This window comes from Erpetoichthys calabaricus, chromosome 18 (genome assembly GCF_900747795.2).
Source record: "Erpetoichthys calabaricus chromosome 18, fErpCal1.3, whole genome shotgun sequence".
NCBI lineage: Eukaryota > Metazoa > Chordata > Cladistia > Polypteriformes > Polypteridae > Erpetoichthys > Erpetoichthys calabaricus.
Window position 1 is genome coordinate 46,758,529 of NC_041411.2, and position 24,768 is coordinate 46,783,296.

The following is a 24,768-nucleotide window of genomic DNA, read 5'->3' on the forward strand; positions in this document are numbered from 1 at the left end:
CAAATGGCTAATGTAATAACCACTAGACATGTTGCAGCTGTTTGGGCTGGATCACAGACCGTAAATCGATAGTTTAGTTCAAGTTGCAGAATTAACCTTTTTAAAAACAGATTACCCAACCAAAAAAACAAACTGCATAGTAAAGCCAAACTGCCACAAGTCACCTACTGTATATCACTCCAATGAAGCCATCTATTGTTAATAAATGATCATACTAATTTATAATAATAATCTCTAACCTTTCTGTGACATAAGATTCAAAATACATTCAGCTGCCTTTAATTTTCAAAGAGTACATAATGCTCCTTCATTGATGCTCTTACTGGACTTCCATAAAAAACCTTCCAAGAGAATACCAAGGCCATTTAGAGACCATACAAGCTAATTTTATTGACCAGATAGATTAGAAATGGTTAGAAACAATATAAACATGCAATAACAATGAATTCATTGTCACTTGTAAATACTCAAACATAAAAGTACCTGCATCATAAATTTAAGATTATGACAGTCAAATAAGAGTCCAAAGCTAAATAGAAAACCAAGTTCTTTCCTATTCTAAAAGGGTTTCTGAACTTTTCTAATGCAGGCATACAAGCCTGGGTTATACCAGCTCAGTGATTAAAGTCTTACCATTAATGGAACATCACTGTTATGAAGCCACTGTATGTAACCAGGATAGATTCAATTATGCACTTACTGAAGTTGGCAAACATAGACAGAGACTCTCTGACTTTGCTCAGACATATGAGTTAAGTATAAACTCGTGATCTTATCAATATATTGGAGATATTTCGTGTACAAATCAACTTGCCGTTGGCGACTTCAAAGAAAGCTACTGAAACACTCTACATCCCCACAGATATAAAAGGAAATATGTTCTGCTTACTGCTTTCTAAAGTCTACGACCAGGTTCTTTGTCTTTCAGACATAAGGAATTACAGTGTTAGAAGGCAAATCTATTCTCTTTTAGATGTTTAATAGTAGGTGACAAATTGTAAATTGTAAATTTAATTATAAAGTTGGAGCTATGCCTAACCGCAAATTCATAGGTAAACAAGTGCGAAAACACTGGGGATCAATGTGGAGGATATAATGTTACCAGTCCGAACATGCTGGTGTCTGCCAGTTAATTTGTGCATTATCCAGTTGCTGAGGGAAGTATTAAGTCTAGGTCTAGGAGCCTAGTGATCAATTTTAATAAAACAATACTGTACTGTTAAACGCTGAGCTTCAGTTTACAACAATGATGATATATCAGTTTTTATTATATCAGGTGTGCCAGAAGTCTATGAAGTACAACGTATATAGCATCCTCTGTGTACTAGTTGTGATGACGTGAAAACAGAAGTTGTCCCAACCACTGGGAACAGAATGTTTAATGTTTTCCTCAGCACTAGTTTTTCCAAACCATCTTGTCACAATGGGAGAGAGGGAAACTTTTGTTTTCTTTCGTAATGGGGAACTGTTATGTTTTGAAACAGGTGAGAACCTTAGATTCTCCCAGTGATGCATTAAAAAAAAATCAGTAAAAATTTTATCTTGGCAATTGTTGAGCTTTAAAACATGCCCTGAAAATCTATCCAGACCAACTGCATTATACACAGCAGTCTAACTAGCCAAATATGAAAAAAAAGACTTCATTTTCCACAAGACCAGAACTGATTTAATAACTAAAGTAGTGTTTAAAACCAGCACAATGGGTGTTGCCGGTGAGTGTCAACCAAGGCTGTAACTAATAAATGACCAAAAAAAAATGCATTTTACAATATACAGCACAATAAATAAAATGCAAATCAATCCATGATACCATCAGTACTAGTTTCCAAACATTTATGTTTTATATCCATCACAAAACCTCTCCACTATCAATTTCAGAGAGCTACTGTAAGTAACCAGAGAATCCAGTACAGGTTGAGCATCCTAATCCAAAATTCCAAAATCCAAAACTGTTTGAGTTCCGACATGAAGTGGAAAGTTCTACACTTGACCTGTCTTGCTGAGCCAGACATATGATACATTAACATAAATTTTTGTCATATGTGTAGAGAACACGCTGCACATGTTAAAAATAAGTATAACCTGTCGCTAATGAAATAAGATTTATGTAACATTAGATTACACATCGGCATTTGAAGATATCAGTGGACTATTGGTAAAAGTGAATGTGCTGCGTGAGTTAAGAGAGTGTAGGAGTCAATGTAAGGTTGAAAATATTTGCAGAAATGTTTATGAAAATATGAATTGTAAAATGAATAATATGTCACACTCTATCAAATGGAGCTGAAAAGAACTGCTGTTAAGATAACAAAGAAGATGCAGATTTCAGTGCTCAAAACGCCTGAATCAGTAAATATGCCTAATAGTACTAGTAGAAACATGGACGAGGCTACACAGCATCCATCTTCTGACTGCACGTCTCAACAAATAACTAAAGGAAGTTAACACTACTATCTAATTGGAAATGCAAACAAGCAATGCTAGCATATAGCTGCAGTACTTTAACACGACATATAAACATAAACTACAATTCTTATTTAACCTTTATTTGGTGTTGTTATAACATATTGTGATGCAATAATCAAAATTACAGAAAGATACTATAGCAGACAGAATCACTTCTCAAATGTGTAGAGCTGAGTAGCTACAGAGTTCTACGTGCCTGCATGCTCATTACAACATGCAAATGAATCATTAAGCTTCAGTTACCTTGTGCTACTGAGATCATGAATGGATTAACAGCTATTTTATCTTTTATTTTCTCTCAGCAATAATCTTTTGCTCTCTCCCTGAGCCTCTGGTGGTTTTATGTACAAGGACTGGAGGAACCTACAGGAAGTGTTTTAGGAAGATTCAAATATGGAAATACCAGCAAGCCCGCGATTCTCGAAAGAATCGCAAATCCAAGAATGGCAATCACTTTGTGTTCCCTCCGATACTTGGAGGGATGAAATACCATGGAGGGTGGGTGCGTCCTGGGAAAGTTCATTTAATTAAATAAACATATTTGTACTAAAGCGGTTTGTTTTTGGAAATGTGACTCAGTTGTAGGCGCCTTCATTTATTGTTTTTAGCCATGCAGTCTCGTTTTTGTTTTTCTATGGCTGTGTCGTCAGCGAGAAGTCATTTGCTGACGGCGGCGGATTCGCGTGCTGAAGTGGCCATGGCGGCGGATCTGGGCATGGAGGGCTAAATTACTAAACGAACGTGGTATATGCGGTGGTGTGGGCAGCCGCGTTCAGGCGGCTGTACAACCTGGCGTGCACGCTTTACCTCAGGTTTAGTTTACAGGTTGTAGCCATGGCAAAGTTTTCATTTAATTAAATAAACATATTTGTACTAAAGCGGTGTCTTTGTGTGGGCACCTTTGTTCATTCGTTTTATCCATACGGGCTTGTTTACAGGTTGTAGCCCATACGGGCTTGTGTTTGTATTTAGTTGAGCTCTTTCATTGTGGAGCCGTGACGTCTTTGCTTCTGGTGTGTCTGAAGCATGTCGTAGGAGCCTCCATGTATTGTGTTTATCTATGCGGTCTCGTCTTTGTTGTTCTGTGGCTGTGTTGTTATGTAGAAGTCATTTACTGTTAGGAAGCATACTCCAACCTATACACACTGACTGGTGGCACAGTGGATTATTCGTTTTGGATCTGTGCCTCTCTTGCATGTAGTGTTTCAGAAACGCGTTGTAGGTGCCTTTGAGCTCTGTGTTGTTGGAGCCGTGACTCCTTTGCGTCTGCTGTTTCAGAGGCGCGTTGTAGGCAACCTTTGTTCATTTTGTTTATCCATACGGGCTCATTTTTGTATTTCTGTTACTTGAGGTGTTTCGTTTTGGAGCCGTGACTTCTTCGCTTGTGGTGTTTGTGAAGTGCGTGGTAGGTGCCTCCGTTTATTGTCTGTATCCATGCGGTCTCGTTTTTGTTTCTCTGTTACTGAATTACCGTTATGTGATTCAAACATGCCACACAGACTGCTGGCACATACATACTATTGACTCTGGGAGGCCGCTGCGTTTGACTGTGGGTTATGGTGTTTGGGTGGTGTTTGGGCGCCACCTACTGACTCTGGGAAGCCGCTACGTTTGACTCTGGGGCGCCGCGGCACACTGCGCATGCATATCGGTGCATCCATGCATAAATTAAAACTGTGGTTTAGTAATATAGATTACAAAATCCAAAAATATCCAGAATACTTACGGTCCTAGACATTTCAGATAAGGGTCAACTTGAATAAAGAAGTCTCTTAAGGATATTGACACAATAAGGTGATCAGAGAATCAGAATGTTTATTTTAGAACAGCATTAATATATTCTTGGAAAATCCTGGAAAGCTTTTGACAATTTCCTGAAGAAATTATTTTTCTAATTTTAAGCAAAATAAGACATTCTTTTCCCAATTATCAAAAGTTTGTCATTAATAGTAGATTAAGATTATTCTGATTTAGAACTTTAAGACGCTGAGCTATCAATATTGTGTGAGAAATCACAATAGATTTCTTTGTGACAAAAGTTTGGCCTATTATGATGTTACTCCAAATAATGCTATTAGAGGTTTTGAAGTAGTTATGAATCTAAACCCGTCCATTTCCTAAAATAATCTTAGTGTTGGATGCTCCCAAAATATACAGTATGATTGAGCAAGGTGAGCAATTTATCAAATCATTCACAATTCATACCTTGTCCAAGATATATTTTGGATGATGTTAGTTGCAGCATGAGTAAGTAATATAAAATTTTCAACAACATAATACCAAGATTTGCACAAATTGATTAGGTTGTGTATCTTATAGATGGATGAGTTACGGTTTTTTACTTGAGATTCCATACAAGGTTATGATTCCAATGTTGCCTTAGAATATCTAGAGGTGAAACACTTGTCTTTTTTTTTCATTCTATTTTTCCTGCAAAGTTTAAAATATGTGGAGCTAAAATTAGTGTAGTACTGAAAGACTGTATTTAACAACAAAACATATTTAAAAAAAATGGTTACACATTTCTTTTTTTTGACATGTATACTATATTTTTCTATCTCATATAAACAATGTTTTATCTTTACCTTGAACTTGAGTGAGCCATTCTGCTTGATTGTGATGCTCTGATGCAATGGTCAGAGTGTTAAGAAATACAAGAAAAATCACCAGCCAATAGAATACATTTGATTTCACTGCAGCTCGGCACTTCCTTCGGCAGAACCTGTTCCACCTGCGTGAGTAGCGACTGTAAACAAAGAATCATATGATTAACTAAAAATTGTGACTCACAAAGAAAATTATTCTGAAAATTACTCAACACTCTTTCAGAAGATAATAAATGTAAAAGCATGAAGACACTAGTATCGTTTTACCATATTAAAAAAATGGAAACCAAAGAAATAAAAAGCAAGCTAATTTTAATATGGTAAGATTTTAGAACTTGAAGTGATACAACAGTTTGCTAACAAACTGCAGATTTGAATCACAATGTAATTTACACTGTGCAACTGAGGAATTTAACTTCAGCTTCCAGCAGTCCCTGCAGTGGCTCTGATTGATCTTCTGCTGAGGGTGCAGGGGCTGCTGGGGACCAGGAGGCTGGCGTGACATTTAAAAGGGGGCCAGTTATACAGAAAGGAGAGAAGCCTTTTGTGTTTTGTGTTGGGAGTTGCCTGTTTGTTTGCCTTCCCGTTTTGCTACCTGTGGATACTTGTTTTGTCCTGGATCGTCTCCTGTTTTAGGTGTATGGACTGTCTGGTGTCTTCCTGCTGCATGAGGACTGTATGAGGATTTGTTGTTGTCCTGCAAAGAAAGGAGTGCTCCTGATCCCATTCACACATCATCTCATCAGTAAATACTGGTAGGACTATCTTTAAATTCATACACAGCGTGATGATCTCTGGGCTATCTGCCTCCATCATTTAATTTCATCAGTTGCCAACTTCATAGTGTGTGGTTTTTGTTAGTGGTTTGTTATTATTGAATTCGTGTTTATTCTATATCGCCGCAAGGGGAACTGGGGTGTGATCATTGTAGTTTGCACATATTTAATTTATTATTGTTTAAAACATTCTTTAATTTCCGTTTTATTACAGGTTGCTTTTTGTCTCTGTGAGGTAGTGTGTGCGAGTCGGGCCAAGGCAGGGTGCATTCCTGGGGTCCCCACCAAAAAAATAAATAAATCATCGTCTTATCGACGGTGGTAACTTTAACTGGGTTTTTTTAGTTCACTACAACACTAATTAGATAATAATGGTTAAAAAGGATAATTTCTTATAATAATTCCGTGTAGGTTTAAAGAATATAACATTTATTTTAGTAATACTAACATGCACACCAGTATCTCATCTCCACCCAGAAATTTTTATTCTGAAATTGTTTCCACCTACAAGGCAGTAACAACACCATCTCAAAGTGTCAAAGCTAAATTGCTTAAACTTTCTTTATGTTTTTTTAATGTGTGTGAAATTAAAGTAAGCAACTTCACATAACATTCTTTTGCGATGCCAAATTCTTGGGGTGCTATTCATATTGTGATGTCCATTCAAGGGTAATTCTGTTATATATATTTCAAGTGGATGATTGTGTGCTGATTTCATGAAGTCAGCACACTGGCTACTGTTTATTTTAAGAACAATGAGTTAATGTAATCTATGTAAGCAACACATGAACTCTTTAAAGGTATTACTTCATTTGACCTAGATATTAGGGTTGTGGGTCAGAACATCAATAATTTGCCAGTCTGAGTCAATAATGTGCCTTACTGATCTACTCTTACCACCTAGTAAATATGCAGTGCTATTAATTTAGTATTTTTCCACTGTTACATAAGATCCTTTCTTTGCCTTTCAGAATTCCACACACCTATTGCATTTTTCACATGCATAGTATTAAAGGATCCTTTATTGTCTGTTTCAACTAAAATGGAAAAGAGAGGTGTAAGTGGCTTAATCCCAAAGACTTCTCCTGCCTCCTTGTCTCGGAGTGGACATCCGCAGTGTACTCAGCAGTAGAGATGAGTGAAATGTGCATTGAAGTCGACGAGGAAGGAAGAACTGAACTATTTTTGAGCAGATTATAATGGTTGCAATGTCTTCTAACTGTCACTGAGGGCTAGGAAAGCATCTAACAACAAATGGCAAACCAATTATTGTCGTATTGTTGCTGTGAATCTTACAGTGCTAGCCACTGCACAAAAGTGCCTGAAAGATACCACAATAAAATACAGCAAAAGGCTACAAACTAGCAAAAAGTAAATAAATTATAGATCACTGGGCTCACAGAAGTCCCAGGTTTGAGGCACAAATTGGCTATGCCACAAAGCAGCAGGGTGGGACTGGCTCATTGCATTGTTAGAAGTTGCAGCTATGGATGGAGGTAAAATGTCTGTTTTGTTTTCCATATACCTGTGCAGATGCTTTTCCCATCAAGAAGCCTTGTAAATAGTAATAAATCTTTTGCTATTATTTCACAGGATCTCCTTTGTTTTCTGAAGAAGGGAGGGGTAGGTCTCCTTTAATGCTTGTTTTGTCCTGTTACACATGGTAAATTATGCATTATGCATAGAGCAGCACCTTCTTTTTAAGGTTAAACAATGTCCATTCATCAAATGGTTTCCCAAAACAAATCTGAATTCACACGCAGATACATACAGTAAAGCCAAATCATACAAAACAATCATGTTGACACAAGTAGTTGAAGAATAGATAGGATTCATTCCAAAAAACACTAAGATGGTTCAAGTGGTGGATTGACAATAGGTCAAACTAGTGAAAGGCTAAAAGGCACAAACTAACTTAAACTTGTAAACAAAGCAGTAATCTTTTAATTTTCCTAATATTTGTTAGACAAATAATAAATTTATTCCTCTTTTGTTGGCCTTAGTGCTACACATTTTGATATACAGGTAGTCATACAGGTAGTTTATGACCACATTCAGTTTTGACAGACTAGTCGTAAAATGAACTGGATGCAAAATGGACTTGCACATTCAAATTGCACAGAGATGGCAATGGCTGCCTCTCAGTCAGCTTCCCGGTTCCTCCCTGTGTGGATAGCGCTTTGAGTACTGAGAAAAGCGCTATATAAATGTAATGAATTATTATTAATGAATTATTAGAAGAACACAGGTTCACATCCCGTGTCCTGCCTGCAAGGAGTTCACAAAGCGCTTTAAGTAGTAAGAAAAGTGCTATATAAATGTAAAGAATTAATGTTATTATTCAACCATTTCGTTACTTTTACTACCTTTTTATTAACTTCCTTTAGATATTGTGAAGATATTTTTTATTAATGTGTACAGTACTTTACACATTTTTACTGCTATTTTTATTAAATCAAACACTGCTCACACCACAATTGGTTTAATATTTGCAAAACATGTAAAAGATTGTAATGTAAAACCTAGTATACAGATATTTTAAAATAACTACATAGTGATACATGTCTGAGTGACCTTTTATAACAAGTACTATTATAAAGTAATTACTTACATAATCCATCACACAACATATAATGTACATTAGAAATTGAAGTAGATGGAGCACTAAATTTAGTAGTACCTTATATAGGATGGGAAGAGCACAAGATTAAGTTTAAAACAGAAAATTGACTTATTTAAGATAGTACCTTTGTGATAAATATGTGTCAATAATGTGAACTGCATAAGAAACATAGGTATAGCTGCCTCTGACGGCATTTAACATTGAAAGTGAAATATAAAGATTTTTTTATATTGTAAAAACTGTGAAAAGGAAAATTCTAAATAGTAGAAAGAACACTAAAGTATACTAACCTGAACTTTGATTTGGAGATTCTATTTCTGAAAAAACAAAATAAATAAAACATTACACAAGAAAACAAATATTAGTTATTGTCCTCATTGTTGTGAAACACACTTGTAAATCCATGTGGCCTAACCTGTATTCAACATTCCTTACTATTTATGGAAAGTATAACATATTTAAGTATGGACACTGTACTAAGCATAGCCACTCAAAACAAGATATTAATAAGAAGGTAAATTAAATATTTTACATTAAACTTCACTTAAGTTTACACATATTGATTATAAGTTCTTTATTTCTTTCTCTTAACTAGTTGGTAATCAGACATAAGGTGCAAAAAACAAAATATTTAATAATTACCGGCTTAACTTGAAATTATTTTCACCAGTGCGTTAATAATTAGTTCTTTAAGCAAACTATTAAAGACAAAAAAGTCTAGTCCATAAGACATGTTGGTTATTGCATTATTATATATTTCTGACATACTATAATATAACCAGGAATAAGGAACATAACATGCAACTGGTTGGATAAAAAGTTTACTAAAGCCTACTCAGATTAAACAAAAAAGTTGTCCGGAGTAGCTCAACACTGCTGAGATCAACTTGCAGTACAGCCAGCTGGTTACATTTTACATTATCTTTTATTTTATTTGTAACCCCACTAATCGACAAGAGGATAGTCTGAAAGGTCTATCAGCTGCATGACTCCACAGCAAGACACAGCATTAACTACTTTGCAGTTTAAAACATAAGAACAGAGAACATGTAAAAATAAATACATACACTTTAAACTACATGCTTCCATTTACAAGGCAAAGATAATGAAAGAGAAACATAACTGTTAACACAATAAAACAGTGCACCCTATATCTCTTGCAAAATTACAAATATTTAAAACAGAATAAAATGTGTAGTGTGTTTTGGAGTGAAGAACAGTGAGAAGCATGGTGGCTACACTTAAATCTCTGGCTCAAATCATAAGTGAGGTAACTCGTGTGTAGGTTGCATATTTCTGCCATATTTTTTGTAGACTTCCAGCTACAGAGCAAAGTATTTGTTTAAGCTGATTGGTGTCTATTCACAAAAAACCTTGATGTGTGTGCAAGTGTGCATAGTGTCCAATGTAAACTGTGAATGGCCAAGAGCTCTTTGCAGATAGTAAAGTCTTTGGTTTACTATCATTTTAAAATGGAAGATATGGATTCAGGAAATGGTTGGGTTAAAGAAGAGTAAGATAGTTGTGCAGAGTATTTTATGTAGGAGTAGTTGGTAATAGTGGTTAATACAAATATGGTCTTCTTTTAACAATATTGCAGTACTCATGCTTTGGCATTAAAAAAAATAAATGTAATGTATTTCTGTTTCTCTGCGGTGGGTTGGCACCCTGCCCGAGATTGGTTCCTGCCTTGTGCCCTGTGTTGGCTGGGATTGGCTCCAGCAGACCCCCGTGACCCTGTGTTCGGATTCAGCGGGTTGGAAAATGGATGGATGGATGGATTTCTGTTTCTTATGAAAAAATTCATATCGCTAGTGACACAGCTCTTTGGTGGGGATAAATGGGTATAGTAAGATTTGTAGCACTAAGGGTTTAGAGATGGAGTATACAGAATCTGATGCCAATAACAGTTCACTGTGTGATATACTTAGGGGTGTTCAAATCCAAGAAATCTTGTAAATATTTTATATAAATTTGAGACATGTAAAATATTTACACAGAAATATAAACTTAACATCAAATTACAGCAACTTAAAAATTGCAAATTTTAATTACATTTTTTGTATATTATGTTAGGCACTGGAGGGTCTTGTGGACTGAACTGTGCCGCTAAAATGTCTGTTAGCATAATAAAAAGGCTCTGGAATTAAATGTTTAATGCTTATATAGGTTATTGGTGGAGTTTTAAATGTGCAGCATGCCTTCTTCTGTTTGCAATTAGAAAAGTCTCTCTCCTTTTCCTATTCCTGCAATCCTCCTGTGAGGTGGACTCTCTCTCTCTCTCTCTCTCTCTCTCTCTCTCTCTCTCTCTCTCTCTCTCTCTCTCTCATGCATCCTTTCAAATGGAGCTGTTTCAGCACGTTTATGGTTGTTTTTTAAGCCATTTCAACTCAACGTGTGAAACGGGAAATAGAGTGATGACGAATTTGAACTAAGGCTGCGACTAAAAATTACATTGATAATTGATTATCTGGTGATTATTTTGTTGATTAATCTATTAGTTGGATTGTTAAAAAAATTAATTTGCAATTTGAACACATGAAGTGCATTAAATGGAACCTTTCACCAATTAAACAGGTCTGTGTAACATTTTCAGAAATATATTTTTCAAAAAATAAACTATCTCAAACAAAATACAGGTTTTTATACAACATTTATATAATAATACACTGAAAGTTAATAGTAATAAATAGAAATAAAACACTTAGTAGCACATATGGATCTGCCTGTGCAATAAACACACACACAAAATTTCCTAAAAAAACAACAGTTTACAATAAATTAACTGAACTCACAAAGAGCTTAGGCATTCAAAATCATATTAAACCAACACTTCAAAATAAAACATGTAATTTAAGTTGTTTTTTTTTCAGTTTCTGTAAAAGACATTTTACTGGCAAAATAGACTATCATGATATTCCACCACCGAAGAATCTGTTGCACCATTATGAATTTATCAGTTTCTTTTTTTTTTTTTTTGTAAGTCTGCAGTATTTTTTAAAATTAGTCCAGCACAATGAACGTGGTTGTAATATGTTATAGATAGTCCAGACTATCTTCCTTTTGCAGCAAAACAAGTGGTTTAATTTGTGTAAAACTCAGTTCTTTCTTTGCAAAGTAATATGCTGAGTTTATTTTAATTAAAAGTTCATATATTTTTAAATCATCACTTGTCATTGTTTGTCTGGAAACCTTTTACTGCTGCAGATTTTTTGCCACAGTTGCTTGCAGCCTGTTTAACACTCTGTTGCAGCCTGTTGCACGTCATTTGCTCTCAGGAGCGTGTGGCTGGATTTTCAAGTTTGAAACTGTGTAATCCAGCCATAAAATATGTTTAACCAGCCACACTAGGCTTGCTACAGCAGTACTTGCACATTATCACGTCTTCCTACAAAATTGTATAAATGACAGTGGAAGTCCAACAGCCAAATAGTCTAGAACTTCTGCTATTCCACCCTACTCCTATCTTTTGACTCAGAATGAGTGATATGCCTTCCAGTCACGGTTGATGTGTAGCGAGACTGACAGCCTCACTCTTGCAGAGTTTTTGATTTCCTTTGCATACGAGACTGAAAAATAAAAAGGTTTTCTGCTTGGACATGGAACTTACATTTCTTCTCAACCATTTTTTGTAAACACACACACGTAATGTTACATGTGTTTGCAAGTGCAAAAGTGGCCATGTCAAAAACACAGAAATATGGCAAGTGAAAATCTGAACACTTACTAACTAGTAGCTAATGACACATATTTTCAGTCGCCCATCATGAAATTCTGTCACGTATGCTAGTGTTTTATCTCCTCGCCATACAAGGTCAGACCTATACATTTTGCAGCTCACAACCTTTCCTGTGTTCAGAGTATAATGCTTCTAAACTCTTAGCTCGCACTGTCATTTCTGGCACTTGCTTACCATCTGACTGTTTTCGAATGCATTCACAACAGAATGAAGCAGTGACACAATTTCGTGGCACAACATACTAAGCCTAATGATGTAATCAACTAATTGATCAAAATGACTGTTGCCAACGTTTTTAATAATTGATATTATCCATTATGGTGATTAGCTTGTTGCAGCCCAAATTTGAAGAGTGGGCTGGGTGAACTTTATTCAACTAGATAAGACATACTTACACAATGTACGTCTGCTCTTAGTTTGATGCACATGAGCTCACCTTCCATACAGCAAATGCCAAAAGCTGACTGACCTATGTAAAGGGAGTGCTGCACTTATTGATCATTCCTTTGTTGAGGAATATGACATACTCCAAAATGAAGGGAATACTTGACTAAAACACATTTAAAGCAGTAGTCACATACAGTCACATTAAGTTATTAGAATATGAAAGTGAAGAGTCAAATTACACCATATAAAAGAAAACTAAGTTGCTAAAACAACACGAAAAGCAGTCATAGGCTTTTGGATGTTTACAGTTGGAAGGCTTTAACCATAACGCTGCTCCAGTAGGAGCAAAACCAGAGGAAACTGTAAGAGCATACATACATCAGTATCACTAAAGTCTGTTCTATACTTTATTTGCTCGCTGCTTGACTATAACCTCACTGTTGTTTTCATGCCTGAGTTATAAAAGATGCAAGTGCTAATGCAGGAACACTTCCTGTATTTAGGCAGTAAGTTCTAATTGTGTGTGTTATCAGAGTATGCAAAATGAAGGCCAGTGAGAATGGGTTCTGGAATCCGTTTTATCTGTGTCTGCCAGAGATTGCTTTGTTATAATGGTCTGATAATTTGATTCAGTTTTGCAAATTTGATTTACTGATCTGACCTGCAACTTGACAAGGAGGCTATGTTGAAATCTAGTTTTCTCTGTAAAGTGCATCATGATTGAGGGTACTGGGAAGGAGGAAATGGGGAATAGGTGCTAGGCTTTTTTTTTTATTTCACAGAAAGGTTTTCAACCTCAGATCGACTGATTTTTAAGCCTTTTATATTCACATCTCTAGATATAACAAATTATAGTTATTTATATTAAGAGTCTACATTTAAATATTGTTTAAATGCAGTAGATACAATATAAAAATATTGAAATCACAAAAGAAAAGCCACCTAATGTTGTTTGACCAATACAATCTGAGCTTGGCTTGTTACAATGCCATCCTCAAGGATTGAATTGTGTAGGATGAAGTTCTGCTTAATGTTATCTGCTGCTTATGCACTCTAAGGCATATTTGTTGTTTATCAGAAATAATGAGGGTTTTATTTGTATGGCAATCAAGCATAAGCTCCCCTGGGGCAAATCCAGTGCCACTCTCCTAAAGTATACTGGCACCGACATTGCATCACAATCGAGTTATTTACATATTGTAACTTTCACAGCTACAGACAGGCAGAGAGTTCTGTTTGCTTGCTGATATGGGGATTGACTTTTAAAGAATTGTTTAGAGTGATTTGCTTATATATTTTAGTATCTATCTATCTATCTATCTATCTATCTATCTATCTATCTATCTATCTATCTATCTATCTATCTATCTATCTATCTATCTATCTATCTATCTATCTATCTATCTATCTATCTATCTATCTATCTATATAATATTAAGATATTTATGTTTGTAGAGATAAAGCACATACTGAGAAACTATGACTAGTCAGAAGAAAAACATTGAATGTATCCTTACATCTGCTCTGAGTAGACAAGATCTTGCTATGCTTGCTCTATGTAGAGAGCACCAAGTCAGAGCTAGTATGTAAGAAGAACTGGGCCTCTACGTGCATATTAATCAAAGGCTCTGTGAGTCTGCAACTACAAAAAACAAACTTATCGTAGCCCAGGGTTATGAGTGAAATAAAGATTTTATAGAAGGTTCAAGGACATAAGGTGTGCCTAGATAGGACTGGCCAGAGGTACTATACATAGCCTAATTTCACTAAAAATTTTAAAACAAAGATTCCTGGACTGTGAAAATTTGAGTGTGTGCATCAATCTCAGTACTTCAACCTGTTCAATAGATTTTTCGAAACAAAATTATGGAGTAATATTGCAGTCAAAAATAACTGGTAATAACTTACGACAAATTTAAATTTCACACGTGTGAATTACGCTTGCGCTTCTGAAAATAACACTTCTACTTCTGAAAATTATTAGAACAATTCTCAAGCATGAACAAACTGTCACATTCCTTGCTACGGGTCACAAGATGGGGCAGAGTCTGAGATCGGGGGGAGGAGTGCAGAGCTCAGAGGGGTGTGCACATCAGGGTTAGTATTTCAGACCTATGTAACGTTTTTTGCATTTGCAAAGTAAGAAGTGGGCAGCTCAGAGTTTGTCACCCCACCCCATCCTTTGTGTAGCAGGGAGAAGTCTATTAGCCAGCAAAAATGCTGTGAAGAAGCTGTGAAGAAGCTGAAGTTGTTATGGTTCTGCCTTTGTCCAGAAACAGCTCCATAAGCTTTATGACCACAGACTCAGAAAGTCTTTGCACTGGGTTGTAACTCTAAACATAGTTCTCAAAAAAACGTTGCCAGATGTCCAAAAATTGCAGCAAATCTGTAATTTTTCACACGTTCTGCACGGGTGGCATTGTTGTCAAAACGCAAATGTCTGATAGTGGTCACGGAACATTGTATCTGATTGCTGGTGCACCAAATAGTTCTGAGCAGGCATCAACCACAGCAGCAACTGTGGTCATCACTGCTCTTGTGAAAAGAATGGAGATAAATGCCATCAACTCAGAGAGGGAGAGGCAAGTTTGCTGTACAACATGAATGTCACTGAGAGAATAAAACTGAATAATAAAAAAAAGCAGTAACTTTTACAAGTAGCCAAAATTTACACCGGGTGACTCAAATCAAATGTATGTTTTTATTATATTATAGCAATAGTAATAGCAGCTCACTACTCAAAACGTGGAACGCCTGGACTCAAACCTGTAACCTTTTGGTTATAAGGCAGCAGTTCTTGCACCATCTAAGAGTACATATCAACTTTCTGTTGCTTGACATTTGAGGTTGGGTTTTTAACTCATTGACAGCACCATGTAAATTGAATGATTTTTTTTTTCCTTGCTTATATTCTTGAATAAAAGCGCATGTGCTTATTTGATATTTGGACTAAAGTCTTCACACATTATACAGTTCACGTCATTATTAGTATAACATGGAAAATGTTTGTTTTAGGTGTGTGTTCAAGATTACTTGTCTCACATTTTCTGTCATCCTACATTTGCACGGATTGTTGTAGACACAGAACACACATGAAATGTATGTACAGGTCAAATTCCGTTACAACGAAGTGCCCGGGACCTAAAAAACATTTAGTAGTAATGAGATTCTGTATTTGTCACTATAGTGCTTTCTTCAACTTGCGTCCAGGCGTTTTCAATAGCTTCTTTCACATTAATTTTTCATCTCCTCCTGTCTACAAATTATGCTGATGAGAACTTTTCTCAGCATTTCCTTATGATAATACACTTTCAGGGTGCGAATGATGCCCAAATCTGTGTAATTGGGTGGGAGGAATTCAACGCAACCATTATCTAAATGTGGAAGCATGTTGTGCACAGCACAGTTATCAATCAGAAGCTGAACCATCCTTTTCTTTTTCTTCATATTGTGAGGTTACGAGGAAAGTTCGAAGAAAGAAAAAATTTACAATGTTTCTATTTGGGGATCATTGTGCACAACTGAGCTGCGACCACAGAACTAACTGCTCTGTGGATGATTCATTCAGGCATTTCAAGGTCTTTTGGGCACTTCGTTGTAATGAAAGTATCTACTGAATGTATTTAGTAGTAACAAGATTTTTATAGACTCTGTCATATGGGGAAACTATCAGGACCATAAAAATACTTTATTGTTATGAAATTTTCATTGTAAGGAGATTCGTTGTATTCCAAATTATGATATAGTATTTACCCTATATAATTCCAGAAACCTCACACCCAGATAAACACACTTGAGCTTTGAGAATTTTGTGACTGACTCCGTCTCTGGCACATTTGCAAAAAAAAAAAGACACTGATGGAGAGGTGCGAAGGTGACCCGGGATTACAACTTTTTTCATAGGCTTCAGAGATTCTAGTGTAAAATTACAAATATCGGAGTCTGAGTCATAGGTACCATAAATTGAGGAGTCGGACTCAAAGGTTTTGTGTATTGACTCCACACCCCTGATAACAACAATGTTTATGTCCAGTTAAAACTGTGATTTTATGACTGTTTACTTTCTTTAGCAATGTTCTTTTCAAAGGCCTCTACAAGTATACAGCTTTTCACTAAGTACAACTTCAAGAATGACAGGTTGGCAACACACCATTGAAAAAAGAGAGCTGCAACCTACAGATAATAGTTTATGTAGAAAATAAAAAAAAAAAGTTTTGTAGTCTGCAATTTACAGTAACTCACTCACTTTAGCTGAAAAAGTTTCTTTCAGGTTCATTTTAATTAATATCTTCCATCATTGTTAGGCATAATATGTATTGTGACAGATAGAGGGCGTTGTCGTCCTCTTGAACCCTCTGACTTGACTCCAGACACCAGGTAAAAGTCCAAATATTATTTTTATTTGAACAATAACATGCACAAAGCACCCTCCACTCCACAATACTCATAAATCACCAATAATCAATCAATACAATCCTCCACACTCCCAGACGTGTTGCCACCCTTCCACCCAGCTCAGCTCCACCTCTGGGATTTCCATAGTCCTTTTATAGTCCTTGACCTGGAAGCATTTCGCCCTCGCTATCCACATGACTAGGAACACTTCCAGGTCCTATAAAAACTTCTTCTTCACCCCAGAAGCACGTCATTCTTCCTGTCGCTATGACTACGACGTACTTCTGGGTTATAGGGTACATAGTAGTCTCTGGACCTTCCTGCAGCGTCTCCTGGAGGTTCCCCTGGTATCCAGCAGGGCTGTGATGAAAAACTCCACTGTCCATGATGCCCTGCTGGAACTCGGGGCACCTCTATGTTGCATGAAGGGCTCCACCTGGCGGCCTGGGGGTATTGGCCGGGATAAAACACCGGCCATGTCCCACAGTATATATTGTAAATACCACAGAGATTGCACAGACATCCCGACCAGAAAAGGGGATGGTTACTTATCAGGAGAGAGGAAGGAGCCAGACACAGAAGTAATGGATGGAGTGGATGGAAGGACAGCCCATTGGAAGATGTCGTTGTGGACTCTTTATTCCCCCAGGATGCTAGATGGAAGTAGCCCTGCATATTGATGCCCAGTATGAACCAGTAGGGCATGATGGTAAGTGTAGTCTAGCAAAACAGTCCTGCTGGGGTCTGTGGGTGTCACAAGGGGGTGCTGCAGGAAGGTGCGCTCCCAAATAAGTAGGACTTCTGCATGACCCAGAAGTACTTCCATCGGGCAGTAGCCCTGGCACCAGAAGTACTACCAAGTCCTTGATAAAAGGGACCATACTCCCTTACCCGGGCAAGTCGGAGCTGGGAGGATGTGGAGCAACACTCAACTGGAGGAGGGCAGTGCGGAGGTGAGACGAGAGTATTGCGGAAACGGAGAAAGAAAACCTCTGTTTGTGCTTGAGCTACTTTTTGGAACTATTTTGTAAAAAACCTTCCATTATTTGAACCTGGGACTGTACTCGTGTGTTCGTGTTTGGGGTTTGGGGCTCACTGACAGCCCGGTTCCATTACAATATTAACTATGAACATGTTGCAAAAAATTGTCTTATTAACAGAAACTGTATTGACGAATGGTATATATAATGTAAAGCTGTGGTGTGAAAGGTTTTAGGTACAAAAGTGAGATGCTGTACACAGATGAGAGAGGGACAGAAATTTTTCTTGTGTGTATGATAGAATCATGTCTTCAATTTATATTACTTTCAATAAATGCTTATTTAACACTTGTAAGGTTTATCTTGTTGGTGGGGAGGGCTCTGATGTGAAGAATATCTCATAAATACTAATTGCTGAAAGATTATTGTGGAAAAAACTAGTGCCATGAATAGGTGTTTTGCCATTTATTTATCTATTTCATTTGCTGAAATACTTCATTATCTTCACATATCCAAGGTCTTGTTGAGCAAGTTTCAGTAATTAAAAAAATTTATCATCATTGGTTGATGCGTATTTTCATGTACATGTTATTTATAATTTTGTAATGGTATGTTTTGGCCTTATCCTCAACACCATCATTATATTTAATTTTACTCGGCACAAGTTCTATCAGCTTTCACTGGCATTTGAAACAGCTGTTTTCAACTACAGAATTACTGCTGGGGAAAAATGTGCAAATCTAGTACTCACTTCTGTGTAAACAAAGCCATTTTAACAAATTTAATATTACATAATAGGGATTTTAATTCTGATACCCATTTACCCTATGTAAATGGCAATGTCTTTACATGCAATGCTGTCACTGATTTAATAGTTAACCAATGAGAAGGCAGGTTAACTAAAAAATGTTACCACTCAGTATATACTTTAGGCTTCTTTAGTACCTATTGCAGAATCAAGAACTTGGAGAGAGGAGAGGAGTGGAGTGGAATGTCTCCTGTCATTATCAATTTTCCTTCTCTAGAGCACATCCTTTCCATTTACAAGCTAGAGGAGAAAATCAATATTGCAATTCTGTAGATGTATACTTTTAAATAAGTCACTGAGCAATCGTCATGCCTACCACTACACTTGCCAAGTCTGTCCATAACTATAGCACGTAAAAATAATACTTTTTGGTGAATGACAAGAAATATTGTGTTGTTTGGATGTCACTTTAAATTCAGTTTTACTCAGCTTTTGTGACTTGGGTTTATGCTTCCCTGCTAATCTCCTTCTGGTGCAGGGTTCTAATAAATGGCACTAAAATACAGGCGACAGATAAGATTAACTTTAATGATGAATACATTTCTTAAAAGTATGGGCAAAACTAAGAATAATTTATATAGAACTCTTGTTTAAATTTTTGTTACAAAATACAAATACTCTGGAAATAAAAACAGGTTAATACAAAAATACAATGCCAAGTATGGTCAAGTCAGTTAAGTTGGGGAGCATGCACTGGTACAGTGTGTTGCCGCACCCACTACACAACGAAACAACTTGGGATCCCGGTTTGCAACTCCCCAGGTAGACATGTGGTCCAGTCCCACCCTCCAGAAATGACCCTCTATCTGCCGCAGCCAGGTTTTACGTGGGTGACCCCTTGGCCTGGTCCAGCCACTCGGGTCCCCAGCAATAAGGATCTTACGAGCCAGATCACCCTCGGCCGTAGTGCTGTAACTGATGCTCCCTCACAATGCAGGTAATGTACTTCATTAGGAACTCCATAAACAACCGCTCATTCAACACAAAGTCAAACCAACGGTACCCAAGGATTTACCGGAGAGACACAGTACCAAAGGAGTCCAGTCTTCCTCTTAGGTCACTGGATAGCAACCATATAGCAAGACAGGAAGCACCAGGACTATAAAGACTTGGACCTTCGTCCTTTTGCATAGATATCGGGAGCGCTACACACCCATTTCCAGCGACCTCATGACCCCCCCCATGCTCTCCCAATCTGTCTACTGACTTCATAGGAAGTGTCACCAGAGACATGAATGTCACTGCCAAGGTAAGCAAACCTCTCTACAAGGTCGACACTCTCTCTGCAAACAGACACACTGCTGATGGCTGTGCCCAAGAGGTCATTATAGGCATGGATCTTGGTTTTTATGCAAGACACTTACAAGCCCAGACACTCAGACTCCTTGCTCAGTCTCTCGAGCGCCCCGATCAGAGCCTCCATTGACTCCACATAGATCACAGCATCGCCAGCAAAGTCAAGATTCATGAATCTTTCTTCATTAACAGATGCCCCACAGCTGCTGGACCCCACGACCTTGCCCAACACCCAGTACATACAAGCATTGAACAGAGAAGGAACAAGAACACACCCTTGACGAATCCCAGAACTAACTGGAAAAAATGCAGAGGTTCTGCCTTCACTCTGCACAACACTCACAGTACCAGTGTACAGGCTGGCCATTATATCCAGCAACCTCGAGGGGATCCTGCGAACCCTCAGGATGTCCCACAGGGAAGCTCAATCAACTGAGTCAAACACTTTGTGAAAATCGACAAAGGCTGCAAAGAAACACTGCCTTACCCGGCACAGAAAGCAGTGTTATCCCCCTGTAGTTGCTGCAATCCAGGCGAGCACCCTTCCCTTTCCAGATAGGGACGACAAGTCTGGTTTTCCAGTCAGTTGGGATGATGCCAGTCTCCCAAATGGAAGCAAAGATTGTTTGCAATGCCAGGAGGACAGCCTTACCACCAGCCTGGAGAAGTTCACCCCCGGATACCACAGATCCCTGCAGCCTTTCCTCCCCTCAGCTGGTTCACCACCTGTGCAATCTCAGTGAGATTATGTGGTTCACAGCAAATTGGAGGATCAGCCTCAAGAACCATGAACCTAGAGATATCCAATGTCCTAGCCGGAGGATCAGCTTTGAACAACTGCTTAAAGTAGCCAACCCAGTGGGTCACAACTGCAGTATCATCTGTAAGGTCCGTTCCATCAGCCGCCCTGACTGTGACTCTCCGAGGAATGCTTCGATTCCTCTGTAAGCAGGACATGGGTCGCTAGACCACAGATGGTGTGTCACTTGCTCACAGATTCCTCTAACAAACGCCTCTTTATCTGCCCTCAGAGCCCTCGTAGTCGTCTCTCTCAGTTCCCGGTACAGACCACAGTTGCCATTGAACCGTGTGCTGTGATATCCGGGGTGCCCTGCGAGATGAAACACCTCCTTCTGGGAACACCGGTAACACCAACACAACCCTCAGCAACCTTCAGGGTCTTGTCACGGAAGGTCTCCCACATCACATTAGGATTGGCAGTCGTACCCAAATCTGCAAGTTCCTCACACAAACTGTGTGCAAACTCATTAAACTTCTTTAAATTTTTTTTACAAAATACAAATACTCTGGAAATAAAAACATGTTAGGTTAATACAAAAATACAATGCCATGAAAAAGTATTTGCCCCTTCCTGATTTCATTTATTACTGCAAATGTTCATATTCAGTGTTTTCAGGTCTTCAACCAAAATCTAACAGTATCTTATTCAGACCTAAGTGAACAAATAATACATTTTTTACTTAAGTCATTTATTAAATAAACATGGTTGTATTAAATAAAGAGCAAGAACTTTAGAAAGTTTGCAAATGAAATGCTCCTTAAAGCGTTTTTGTCTAATGAATAGCTTATTTGATACAGGATCGCACTCCACTGTACTGCTCCTTAAATAACAGCAATACATTTCCTGTGGTATCAACTGACAATTTCAGAGCCACAAAATCTTCTATGAGTCTAACAACATCATAATTTTGAAATACACTGATGCATTTAAACATACCGCAGAAAATGAATGCTGTTGCATTTGCAATATCATTATATAAAATACTAATGCAGGTATATCATTTAAAGAGAAAAAAGGATACTCACGCAAGTCTAGTGCAACAGTGTTCTCCTTCCATGTCAGCACCTGCCACATTATCTGTGTTTACAGACTCGGTCTCACTTGTTGGCATGTTTACTGTATAAGAAAATGAAAAGGGGACTTTAAATAAGCATCGATAGTGTGAATTTGTTTTAATTTGTCTCATTATTTTGTTTCCTTAAATACACCTAAAAATTAATAAATGTCTGTTCCTTACTTAGCAATCTTTTTTAAATTTGGTAAATGGTATTTTATTCACATTTAATTGTAGTGTCCTTTATGCAAAGTATTACAGTAGCTAAGGAAATGTGTAGGTTGTTTTATAGCTGGGACTTCCGGTAAACACAGATTAGCCAGACAGACTTAGGCCGGGTATATACTGTGTGATTTTTAGAAAAATGGTCCACTACACAATAGAGTGACCAGAAATATAAGCTCAAACTGCATGAGCATGTTCGATCCAAATGAAATGCCTCAACATGGGTGCCGAGACTACACATGTACATGGCCTGGCAGTCAGTTTAATCCAACTGACATTTTGCAATAAAGCTTCACCTTTCAAAAAAAAACCAATATGGCAACAGACTTTTCAAAATGTCAAAAAAGAAAGTGATGTTGCTGACTCTTGTTGTACTGTGCTCTGAAACTACAAAGAAAAAAAAAGCATAAATGGTCACACAAATGGTGGGGAAGAGGAAACAATATGGTCTGCCTATTTTGTGGAGAGAATTGGAGTTACACACTGTAATCTACTTAATTTACCATTGTGAGTTGAATGTGTATTCATATATGATAGTTAGCTTTTTCAAATCTAAAAGGTGAACATGAGCATTGCAACAGTGATACTCAATGTGCAATGTATAACCACTATATATTATATAGGCATACATTTTGCTGCCAGAGCTCGTTTAACTTGAAGGGTATTCAAAACACCATGCTTAGCAAGTAAGCCTTGTTAAATCAAGACGCCAGGCTTTATCTACGCCAGTTTCAGTTCTACCAAAGAGGATTAGGACAAGCTGTGTTTGGCAAATTCCATGTCTTAGTCTGGTCTGTACCAGGCTAAAGGTGAAGCTTAGCAGAGTGATGTTGTTTGAGAGGTAATGAAATACTCACTCAATGAGAAACGAAACCTTGGTGAAAGATTCAAGGGATTTTATTTTTAGTATAACTAATGTTGCTGAATAGTCATATAAAATTAATCTTACATGTACATTAAAAAAGGGAAAAACATTATAACCTAAACTATCCATTGAAAATAAACATTTAAATTATGTCATTTATTACCTTTTAAATCAATGACAGGATTCTGTAGCATATTTAACATTGCTACATTCTTAGTTACACTATTGTTTAAAATAGTTTGATATTTGTTGCAAAGTGGTAATACATTAAAAGCTACACTGCTTATTAAAAATGACAAGAATTAATAAATGATAAAATATATCACTTTTACATTATTATGTCATTATTCCCCAGTAATCTTTTTGGTCAATATACCTTGAACAAAAAAGTAGGTCAAAGATGTTTATTGTAAAAGAAAAATGCAGAACTTCAAGAACTTGTGTGGTGGAATTCAACATGTTAAGGACTTTTGACGTCCATTTACTAGTACAATTACAACTGCCTAGTTACAAAGTTGGTCATGATTAATACAAGCCAAGGTAAAGGGTTGTTAATTAAAACAAAGTTAAAGCAGCAGCTTTAAAGAGTTACTGTGAATGCACACAGGGTTTTTGGCATTATTGCACATAAATTACATACCCAAAAATAAATTGATGTTATTCTGCTGATATAATAAAGCAGTTTCAAATGGCTGAAAAGTAGTGATACAACACTTCAAATTTGTAAAATAAAGTATTTGTATAATTACAAATATATGTTCAAGCCATTATTGTCTAAATTAAACACAAAAAATTGGGGCTTTAGGGGTTTATTTAAAAACAAAGTGGATTTTACAATACATAACCAAGATATTTTATGATTAAACAATCCTGGAATCAATTTTATTCTGTGCCCCAATCTGTCAGCTATTATTGTACCAGATTTGGATATCCTATCCCATAGAATTGAAAAGTTGCACTAAAGCAATCTCTCAAAAGAGGTATTGCAGTTCCAGTTATATATTTATTTTTAGGAAAAAGAAAACACACACACACAATATATCACTCTGAAGTAATAACTAAACAATTTGTGACTATGTATGTATAGTAATGCACTCATCCAAAATTTTACTTCCAATTTTACTTTTCATGCCTGTCCTTGAAACAATTTCTGTTTACCACTAGACACAGAGAAACTTTACATTTTGTACAATAGATAAATTGGGTTTGTTAGGCTTCAATTCACATTCTACCTCCTGCCTTCTGTTGCAGTTGCCCCCCAGACGTTTAGTGAGTATTTATTTATATATTGGTGCTGCTTTTTTTCTTGCATTTCAAGTCTGGAATGAGCTAAGTATATGAATATATTTTAATACCAGTTTCATGCTTGCAGCCCTGGACAGCTAAACCAGCGTTTTTCAGCCACTTTTGGGTCGCATGTGCCTGTTGCTATGTCGCAAGCTCATGAAACTCGTTCACAATATGACCCACCACCACTGAATCCGCTACACTTGCCAGCTGTTGATGTTATTTCCAGTTTGTAATCGAATTAGTTTCTGCCTTCCTTATGGGGGCGGACGCCAGAGTGATTAGAAAGAGATAAAACATATATTTCACAGTGGTGTTTACCCCTTCTTGGGCAGGGATTTTTTTCCTTGTATGCTTGTGACAGTGACATTCAATAGAAAGGGGGTGAGGTTAAGTGTCAGGGGAGGGTATTATTAGGGGCACAGGGGTTTCCAATGTAAAACTGCAAACAGTTCTGAG

General features: G+C 37.1%; 1 protein-coding gene across 8 annotated transcripts in view; it reads right to left on the reverse strand.

Annotated features, from left to right (window-relative positions):
• Positions 1-24,768, reverse strand: part of cacna1c (calcium channel, voltage-dependent, L type, alpha 1C subunit) — a 1,063,887-nt gene that overhangs the window by 316,643 nt on the left and 722,476 nt on the right. For all 8 annotated transcript variants that reach the window (XM_051921415.1, XM_051921414.1, XM_051921413.1 and 5 more), the window contains 3 exons: positions 21,904-21,994; positions 8,762-8,788; positions 5,052-5,212 (listed from right to left, as the gene is read on the reverse strand). In XM_051921415.1, coding sequence (XP_051777375.1) covers positions 5,052-5,212; positions 8,762-8,788; positions 21,904-21,994 — 279 coding nt within the window. The remainder of the gene's footprint in view (positions 1-5,051; positions 5,213-8,761; positions 8,789-21,903; positions 21,995-24,768) is intronic.